General features: G+C 36.4%; 1 protein-coding gene and 1 long non-coding RNA gene across 5 annotated transcripts; one reads left to right on the top strand and one right to left on the bottom strand.

Annotated features, from left to right (window-relative positions):
- The first annotated feature begins 926 nt into the window (after window positions 1-926).
- On the top strand, window positions 927-3,611 carry LOC144555691 (uncharacterized). Of its 3 annotated transcripts, none has more exons than XR_013512083.1 (4): window positions 927-1,210; window positions 1,505-2,415; window positions 2,889-3,004; window positions 3,234-3,573. It is a non-coding gene; the product is annotated as an uncharacterized LOC144555691 (long non-coding RNA). The 3 variants fall into 3 exon arrangements; XR_013512082.1 differs by having other exon boundaries at window positions 1,467-2,415; XR_013512081.1 differs by lacking the exon at window positions 927-1,210 and having other exon boundaries at window positions 1,231-2,415; window positions 3,234-3,611.
- A 2,363-nt stretch (window positions 3,612-5,974) lies between these two features.
- On the bottom strand, window positions 5,975-8,167 carry LOC144556133 (uncharacterized). Of its 2 annotated transcripts, none has more exons than XM_078304623.1 (3): window positions 7,754-8,167; window positions 7,451-7,658; window positions 5,975-7,339 (listed from the first exon to the last, which is right to left on the bottom strand). In XM_078304623.1, exons 1-3 carry the CDS (start codon window positions 8,035-8,037, stop codon window positions 6,095-6,097), a joined length of 1,737 nt encoding a protein of 578 aa, XP_078160749.1. In that variant the 5' UTR covers window positions 8,038-8,167; the 3' UTR covers window positions 5,975-6,094. The 2 variants fall into 2 exon arrangements, with proteins under 2 accessions (XP_078160749.1, XP_078160750.1); XM_078304624.1 differs by having other exon boundaries at window positions 7,451-7,653; window positions 7,754-7,890.
- Between the last annotated feature and the right edge of the window lie 1,802 nt (window positions 8,168-9,969).

Genomic DNA, 9,969 nt, shown 5'->3' with positions numbered 1-9,969 from the left:
CAATTATAATTCTATATACATATTTTGCATAGTGTCACATTCTCCAGTTTTATTAACCCAATGACCTAATACTGCTATAGTTCTTCTGAAAAGAAAGTGTCCTAAATAGAATGGACAATCGAAAGAATTCACTTCATCCATCTTAACGCACCGTTTGAGTTTAAGTCATATCATTTTGTTATGTAATAGTATGAATAGTGTTTAGCACACCTCCTTAGTGCTCCTTAAGAGACTAAAAGTCTTAAGTTTGTCAAACAGTTTTATTTGAAAAAAATTAAAATTACATAAGTCTTTTTTTATCCACTTTCTTAAGTTTATCTCAATTTTTAAGTCACCATTTTACATGACTTACGCTTTAAGAAAGATAAATACTCAATTTTTTAAATTTCTTTTTCCAAATACCTCTTTTTTAGTGGAGCTTAAAACTTCAGCCTACTCAACTTGTCGAACATCCTTATAAATCTTAAAGAACCATACATTACAGATGTGAGTCAGATTGGTTTGGATTCTAATTCGACGATATGAATTCAAACTCTAAGTCTAAGATATGAATTCAAACTCTAAAATATGCATTATTGCATAGAATGTGGACTCCAATCAGAACAGGAGAAATGAAGAACATGGTCACACATGTTTGTGTTACACGGGTTGGCTTATGTTGAACGCCACAAAAGACCAGAACTCGTATTTTCGAATTTTGTATCCATTGAGGCGGTCAAATGACTTGAAAGTCTTCAATGAACTGGGACCAGCTCTTTTCTTGAAAGAAAACTGAGACGAGCTCTTATTTGATATATTTTTTTGACGATATTTTCTTCCCTTATTAGCAGAACCGAATCACCTGCCTCCTTATTGGCAGAAAAATCCTGTCCTCATATGGATTTAGCTGTCAGATCTGTTTTTAGATCCGCGTTGTGATGAAGCGCTTGATGGAACAGAGAAACTAAAAACTCCTCCGTTGACTCTTTTGTTCCTCTCGAGTCTCGACTCTCTCTCGTGAGTCTCGTCCTCTCCTTCCTCTCCTCTCCATCTCGCTCTTCCTGCCATCACGCTTCGTTCTCTCATTCCTCTCCATCTCGCTCTCCCAGCCAAGTCGCTTCTCGCTCAGACGCACTGCATTCTCCCAGTCGCGATAAGCTTACCTCGCCTTGGCACAGCGCAATCGCTCTCTCCTCGCTCTTCGCTTGATCTCTCAGCTCCTCTCGCTCAGGTGCACGCTCTCTCTCTCTCTCTCTCCCCTCTCTCTCTCTCTGAGTTGTGATGTTGTTTTATTTTGTGTAAATTGGTACTTGTTTATCACTGGGACAATACCAGTTAGAAAATAAGTGGTACTATTTTTATTTTATGATAAAATTTTCATATAATTGTCATGTAATGCAGTTTAGTTTTGTGTTTAGTTCTCTATGTTGAGGTACAATACAATTTAATTTTGATATAATTGTCTTACAATACACTTGAATTAAAAGCTTGTGTAGTGAAACAGCACATTCAATTTGAAATGAAGGAATGGTTGCTGGTAGATATGCAGAAAAAAAAAGACTGGTGGACCAAGGTTCTATGTGCTTGCTGGTGGATACAGCGGCAACGAAACGAATTTGTATTCCAGGGTAAGAGATTGAGGTCAGATGTATTTAGGGAAATTTTTTTGCAGGAGGGAACATTATGGTTTAAATTTTGTTGAGAGGGGCCTGGATGTAAAAACTTTCTATTTCTATGAACCTTGATAGCCATGGTAAAGACATTAAAAAAAAAAAAATTTAAGAGGGAAAAAATATGAACCCGATTTTGAGCTAAAAATCTTTCAGTTTAGTGATCTGACATGGGACGATTTTGGCTAGGATCCTATTTCTTCTGTGATGATAGATGCTCCAAATAATCAGCTTATTAAACCTAAATCAGAAGAAACATATTCCACAGCTTGACATTGGGCGTGAGAAGTTGGTCGGTTCTCATTCATGGGTACTTTTAATTCACAACAAGGTGGATGTTAATTTTTATGTTATATTTAATCAACTTCTGACTTTATTTTTTAATTTCCCATAGGCTATATTTGTCACAGATGCCAGACTCCATGTATGAATGCATTATCTTATTGGTTCAGCCATGTAATAGTACTTAATATTTGATGAATTAGTTATGGTGTTGAACATGTAAATCTGACATAAACCAGCCACTAGGTCTGTCCTCAAGAATATTCCCCTTTAGCTACACTTGAATAATATCTGGATTGACTTAAAAAGTAGTGTTTCTTTACATATACTTCAGACCTAAACTCACATAATTCTTTTTTATGTCAGATCATTTTATTCAGCATTACCACACAAATTTGGACTGAGATTATGATAATAAAAGACTAAGAAGACCCGATTATAACCCTGCCAGCAGATTACTCTCTTCAACATAGGAGGAATAAAAGTACCGAATTTTTTATTAATAGAAATAAAATAAAAAAAATATCGAAAAACGGGATTACTTTTGATTATTTTCGAAATATAGGTATAACGGGCTGTGTAAACCCGTCCCACCGGACGGGTCTAAATATCCCGTCCGGGTTACATCCCTGCTTAATCCGTTAATCCACTTCGCCGTAAAAAAAACAAAAAAACAAAAGAGAAACCCGGACGGGTTTAGAGGGCCCGTCCCGAAAAAAAAAAGAAAAAAGGCGGACAGATTTAGGCGTCCTGTCCAGACGCAAAAAAAAAATAAAATAAAATAACCTGGACGGGTTAAGACATCCCGTCCAGCCACTAATGGGAACTTTCCTTTTAAATCACTCCCTTGCGGTAATTTCTTTTATTTATAATTTTCTGTTGTTATTTCTGTTATCATCACTTGGTATTACGATTTATGTCTGGTTGTTTTTTTTTTTTTGTGGCTGCCTTTTATAGGTGCTTATGAGTTATTGCCATACTACAAAGGAGAGAACACAATTTTTGATGTCTCACCTTCTTATTTAGTTGTTTCTGTCGTGCATCAGCACCTGACAATTCTTCAAAAGTTTGAGGTGCAGGCTCCTCTCGCTCTCATCTCCTTCCTCAATCTTACACTCCTTGCATTTATTCAAAGGACTATATTGAAGAATTAATTAGTTAACAACATAGTATGATTTACGTAACTATTATCTGTTTTTACTTTTTATAAATATCTTTAGCATTGTTGTATGCATGTATTTTACAGAGATGAGCTTACTATACAAATAACCTTGTTGATTTAACTCATGTTCTTGATTGCAGGTGACAGGCTTCTCTGTTTCGGGACGTGTTGTCGACAGTAGTGGTGCTGGTATTGAGAATGCTAAAGTGATATTGGATGGCCAACTAAAAGCTGTAACTGATAGTCGTGGATACTACAAGCTTGATCAGGTATTTTCTGGGCAATGACTAAGAAATTCAAGGAATTGGTTGGCTGGAAACAATAAAACAGAATTAATGGTTAAATTGTTGCTTTCATGTTCTTTTTTGTTTAGCTTGGAATAACCATATAATGACAAGTCATTTTGTACGAACCATCACTTCAAACCATTTTAATAATATGAAGTTCTTATTTCTCGTGAATTTTTGTAAGTTCTCTTTGTCAACTTTATGCAATACATTACATTTATGGACTGGCACCATTTAATTTGCCTTGTTAGAATTTCATGGTACCGCATTACATTAGTACTTCAAGCTCAGTTAAGGCTTAGCAGTCATGTATATAAATCCGGACGGGTTTTATTTTCCCGTCCGGCCTTTGCTTTCCAAGTGATGATAACAGAAATAACAATAGAAAATTATAAATAAAAGAAATTACCGCAAGGGAGTGATTTAAAAGCAAAGTTCCCGGCTGGACGGGATGTCTTAACCTGTCCAGGTTATTATTTTTTTTTTTTTCCGGAACGGGCCCTCTAAACCCGTCCGGGTTTCTCTTTTGTTTTTTGTTTTTTTTACGGCGAAGTGGATTAACGGATCAAGCAGGGATGTAACCCGGACGGGATATTTAGACCCGTCCGGTGGGACGGGATATTTAGACCCGTCCGGTGGGACGGGTTTACACAGCCCGTTATACTTATATTTCGAAAATAATCAAAAGTAATCCCGTTTCTCGATATTTTTTTTATTTTATTTCTATTAATAAAAAATTCGGAATAAAAGTATGAATAAAGCAATGCTACATAGATATTGTATCGGATGCTGCAACTAATGGAGGCACGGGGTCTAATTGAACATATCTAAAGCATGAATTACATATGTATGAATTTGTGTGTTGTTTGTGTACTTGGATGTATGAAGGGACAGTGCACATAGGTGGAAAAAAAAAAAATAATAATACGATTTTTATATTGTAATTAGAGGGGTAATTGTTTAACTCGTTGCATTTTTTTTTGTAATTAATTTGATTAACCAAAGTAACAAGATGAACTATTTGAACTTTTTTTTTTTTTTTTTGTAAATTAAACCTTCAAATCTCTTTGTTCTTCTTTATATGAAATTCTAACCAAACCCTAATCAGGGTTTGAATTCTGAACCTTCAACCAGACTCAAAACTTGGTACTAGAGTTCTGTACCAATATATATATATTTTTTAACTTTATACTCTTGCTGATTTTACAAAGGAAAAAAAAATGAAAAAAAAAAAGAAACTAGCTAAATCTAGAACGCATCCTGCTTTAAACCTCCCATCATATAATTAATTATTGGACTTCTCAAAAATAATAATGGGTCCACTAAAACTTCAATTTTGATAATGATAAGCAAGTTTGCAGCCTTTTCAAATGCTACCTAGTCTGCTTAAGGGTTTACATCGTTAGTGAATTAATTTTAGCATTTATATTTGTACACAACCCGATTTGTACGAGTCACATGCCGTGTGTTGTTAAATGTGCATATCAAAAGATGAAGGGGGGGAGGTGATCAGAATTCCGATTCAGTGCAATATCTAAGTCTGTAGAATGATCAGATACGAAGTCCTACAAGTGTAATGTGATAGCTTAAGCTAGTATAGTGTCATATATGGTTGGTATCATGTTTGCACATTTTATCATTCTAGTTTTTGGTCGTATCATATAATCTTTTGTTTGTTATCTTCTTGCCAAGTGTTCAAATGGGGTAAACATGTTCATACTCATAGCGCCACAGTTGAAAGATAACACCTATATATCTACAATTAATATATCTGATCAACACAGATCAAGCCAATAAATTGGTTCACTAGCTACCCGTTATGTTACTAACAACATCAATATTAAAGATGGCCTTAAAGAAAACATTAATAATGTAACAAGTAATTTTCAGGGACCCAATTTATATCCTTTTGCAAATAAAAGTAGAATACAGGTTTAAAAAAAAAAACAAGGAATTACATCTAGTCTTGACTTGTGCATAGCTTGTCCTCGTCAGAATTTGTAACTACCAAGCTGTGCTTATGTTCATGCATATTGGACATGTTTGAAATTTGCATGTACATAATGAGAATCTAACTAGAAAGATATGTGCCACCAAGACATGAACTATGACCATGGGTACTAAAATAGCAAATAGGGATCCAATGAAGTACTGTATATATGATAAATTATACCAAACAATATAAATGACAAAGAGAATCTTTTCAAAGCACATTCCAATCGACAACCACATGACATAATTTAAATATAATATGTTTCTTCAAATGCAAAAAAAATTGGTTAATTTGCCAATTGCATGGAGTCTGTGTTTGAGGCTAATTTGCCATAATAGAGAACAACTAAAACTCAATTCAGGCTTCATTGCACTATTTTTATTGAAAGCTACCCGCGATCAAAATTTGCTTAATTTAGCCAAAAGTGAAAGTGTTATACTCAGTCACAAAGTTGGATAGTTATCTAGTATGCTACATAATTACGTATATCAAACCCACAAACAGAGAAAATGAAACACAAGCATTTCTACCAGGAGCAAACACCCACAAGCATAGAAAACAAAACACAAGCATTTCTACCAGGAGCAAACACGAGCAATAACAAATCAAAATAGTTCATATATCACACACTAGTTCACATATCACATTAGGAAAAAGCACTAGCACAAACACAGACTTACAATAGGAAGATAACAAAATGTAGAAAATATATAATATCTATTTAGAAGTCGGGAAAAAAGTCATCACCAGTTATCCCAAGATCCAAGAGAGTAGAGTGAGAGAGGCAGCCTAGGTCAACCCATGCATCCTGGTTGTTAAAAACCGAGTCGGTGGTGAGCCTGCAGTGGGCACCTGTAGTCAAATTTAAGCAATGTATTGCAACAACACCACCTATTCCATTACCTGCAAACCAGCAAAAAATTTGTCTCGAGCCTGCGACTTTGACAGAAAAAGATTGAAGTTGGTCGATAAACCAAAGGTGCCCCTCGTCCAACTCTGTTATCTCTACCCAATAAAATCTGTCTCCAATTATCTCCATCCTATAGAGAGGTATTGATATTAAGCCCCCCACCACCAACCCCGTCAGAGGATCGGTGAAATGCTGTGGATGGCCGACCATCACAAGTTTTCCTTCAACCTCAAGAGGCTCGTAGAGGGTGGAATGCTTGAGGCTCTCACCTGTTAAAATATGCCAGCTAAGATCGGTAAGCTTGAAAACGAGACACTGCCGTAACAGGGGTCCACCTAAAACTGAAACTGATGTGTAAAAAAAGTACACAGAGCTGCCACATAATAACATCTTCATACTTAGTCTGCCAATTAGCTGCCCTGCTTTAAAGACATAAGGATGCTCCTCCCAGTATGTGTATGCACCACCAGGTCCGGGTCGGGCCATGTATACCCTCACAATGGTCTCCGTGAAACTACCACAAATAACAACTCCAGGAGTGCAAGTGCCCTCGGTTGTACTTGTGGTGCAGAATGCAGCACACATGTCTAGATCATAAAGGCCCGGCAAATCTATGCGGGCCCCAGTAATGGGATTCAATAAAAACATTGAATATTTCGGGTATCCCCTTCCCCTGCCAGATAACAACAGGTCTCGCCCACACAAGAGCAACCATCCATCTTTGGAGTACAATAAACGGTTGCTAGATTGTAGACCTGAATTGGCTATCAAAAAGCTCTGCCGTGCTGCAATGTTCCCGAAAAGGTGATTACCTTGGCTTGTCCCAGGGTCAGCCATGTAAAACCAAGGAAGATCATTGTGGAGAGAAGGTACAAGGGGGAGCACCGGAAAGGCGGGAGTGCTCAATTTCCATTCCACAAAGACAGCTGCCATGGCACAACCCTCATCATATTCCCTCGCCCATTTCATCTTCTGCTCAATTGACGGAAGAGGCTGATCTAGATCTAGATCTGGACGACGTTTGTGGGGGCGCGAAGATCTTGAAACTTTTTTTATCTGTTAATTATGAGGAAACCAACCAGTCTCACAATCAGGCTAACACATAAAAATTGCTACATAATTCACAGATAGTTCAGTTCAGTACTGAGAGGAGAGTAGAATGCTTACAACTATGAGGCTAGAATAATTGATGGTGCTAGGCAGTTTTACTTTTACATCACATGAACAACCCTGACTTTGTAGCAGTTGTTGCTTCCTCTTTAGAATAGTCCGGGTAAATGCTTCGGAAAATATCCCATTAGTACGTCGACACTGAGTAATCACTGCCATGATGGTCCGTACCACATCTTGTGTTGGTCTCCTGAAGCCAGCTGTGCTAAATTGAAAGGTACAAAAGACGAAATCTTATTTACCAGAACCTAAATAGATATTGTCAGGTTTACCAGAACTGAGAAATGAAATGAAAATTACTTTTTTCCTTGTTGCACGAAGAGCATATGACAATTGGGGTCAACATCAGCGAATATATCTGAATCATCAACGAATAATCCAATTGGCGCCTTGGAATTGGATCCATTGAACAGCATAGGGCGGGAGTGGGACCCAGAGTACACCAAGACTTGGGATCCCTCCTCTCCAAGTGCTTTCAGAGCTTCGGCTGTAAGGTCATGCAGATGCGGGGTTGGAGCGGCCGCCGCCTGAGCCGACGAAGCCTCGCCGCAAGAGAAGCCATGCATGGGCGAATCCACATCCATCGTCGAGATTGAAATAAGGTGCAACCCTAACCCTATAAACTATTGGCCCCGTTCGGCAACATAAATTCGGCAACATGAATTAAGGAGCGAAGGATTAGGAACTGCGCTGAGGAGTTCGCGTTCGGCAAAATATAAAGATTAAGATTGTAACATATATTTGAATAAAAAGTACATCAGAAATATAAGGACCGAAGGAGCAGCAGGAATTAAGATAAGGTTCTGGAACTGAAAATGAAAGAGATAAAACCAGTATTGGGCTTCGGCCTACGAGGCTCTGGAAGAAAGGGCCCAGCATAACAGAAATATTTCTTTACATGTTTAAAGACTAGATAGAGAGTGCTCATCTAACTTCGTATTTTTTACGAAAGGTACATGCAGTGGCCTCAGTTAACAAAATTAAAGTTTAGGTGCTTTGTTTAAAAACTAGTTGAAGGACCTATATATCTTGAATTTGTTGTAATTGCTGAAAATTCTCAAATTATTTTAATATATATATAGAGAGAGAGTTGGGTTACGGTGCTTCGTGAAGTAAAGCGAGTATTTTACTTCACATCTATATCTTTAATTTTAAAGTTCAAAACTTTGATCCGAACCGTTCAAGTTGATTTCTATATTAACTTGTGCTTGGAGACCAAATTTTACATTTTTTGAAAAATTTGTACTATTTCTTTAAAAATTTTGAAAATCGCTATTTTTGACCATCAAAAGCAATGATTTCAAAAATTCAAAGCAAATAGTAGAAAATTTCAAAAAATGTAAAATTTGGTCTCCAATCACAATTTAGTATGGAGATCAACTTGAACGGTTTGGATTGACATTTTGAACTTTAAATTCACAAAATATGAGTGTGAAGCAAAATAATCGCTTTACTTCGTGAAGCACCGTAGCCCAACTCTCTCTCTCTCTATATATATACAACAAGTTACCACAACCATTTTCTATATTTTCAAAGTCCAAATCATCGATCCAAAACGTTCAACATGATCTCCACAATAAAATGTGCTTCCATATCAAATTTTACATTTTTTGGAATTTTTTTACTATTTATTAAGAAGGGTACAAAATTCAATGGTCTGAATTTGACTAGTTTTTGTATCCATCTTAATAAATAGTAAAAAAATTCCAAAAAATGTAAAATTTGGTCTCCAAGCACATTTTATTGTGAAGATCACATCTAACGGTTTGGATCGACGATTTGGACTCTGAAAATGTAGAAAATAGTTGTGGTAACTTGTTGTAACTCAAAAATTGTTGTAACTTGATCCCTCCTCTCTCTCTCTCTCTCTCTCTCTATATATATATATATATTAAGCCACTTTGAAAATCGCTGATCCAACGGTGACTTAACTAAACAGTAAAATCAGAAGGCACCGTTAGATCAGCGATTTTCAAAGTGGCTTAACAAATAGTAAAAAAAATTCAAAAAATGTAAAATTTGGTCCCCCAAACACATTTTAATATAGAGATCACATCTAACAGTTTGGATCGATCATTTAGACTTTAAAAATCCAAAAACAACTTGGTTGCATGGGAGCTGTGGTACAACTTTTTGATATTAGCAAGCTACATTTATGCCTACTATTTAACTAGCACTTAGTAGGAAAAAAAAAAGGTTACTACTGTATAATACATTATACAAAACAAAAACAAAAAAAAAGCTTCGATGTAATTAGGATGCAATTAGGGCATAAAGGTAATTTTTCATTTAGTTGCGCGTTATACATACTATCATTGAATTGCTTGAAATAGTAGGCAGAAAGAAGAGTCTGGATTTCTTGGCATAACCTCACCGTTTGAGTTTTAATTCATATTGTTCGATCATAATTCAGATCAATCCATCTCAAAATTGTAATGCATGATATTCCTTTAGGATCTGTTATTTGTTACGGAATTACTCGGATGAGATTTGACGATGTTGAAAACCCACGCATA

This window comes from Carex rostrata, chromosome 6 (assembly GCF_964058835.1).
Source record: "Carex rostrata chromosome 6, lpCarRost1.2, whole genome shotgun sequence".
Lineage (NCBI taxonomy): Eukaryota > Viridiplantae > Streptophyta > Magnoliopsida > Poales > Cyperaceae > Carex > Carex rostrata.
This window is presented reverse-complemented; position numbering and strand designations above follow the sequence as displayed.

Bases quoted from the DNA above. Each gene is read 5' to 3' on its own strand.
- LOC144556133 (XM_078304623.1), bottom strand. From the start codon at position 8,037: ATGGATGTGGATTCGCCCATGCATGGCTTCTCTTGCGGCGAGGCTTCG. The intron at 7,659-7,753 runs GTAATTTTCATT...CTTTCAATTTAG, and splicing joins TTCGTGCAACAAGGAAAAAA to CACAGCTGGCTTCAGGAGAC. The intron at 7,340-7,450 runs GTAAGCATTCTA...CATAATTAACAG, and splicing joins ATTATTCTAGCCTCATAGTT to ATAAAAAAAGTTTCAAGATC.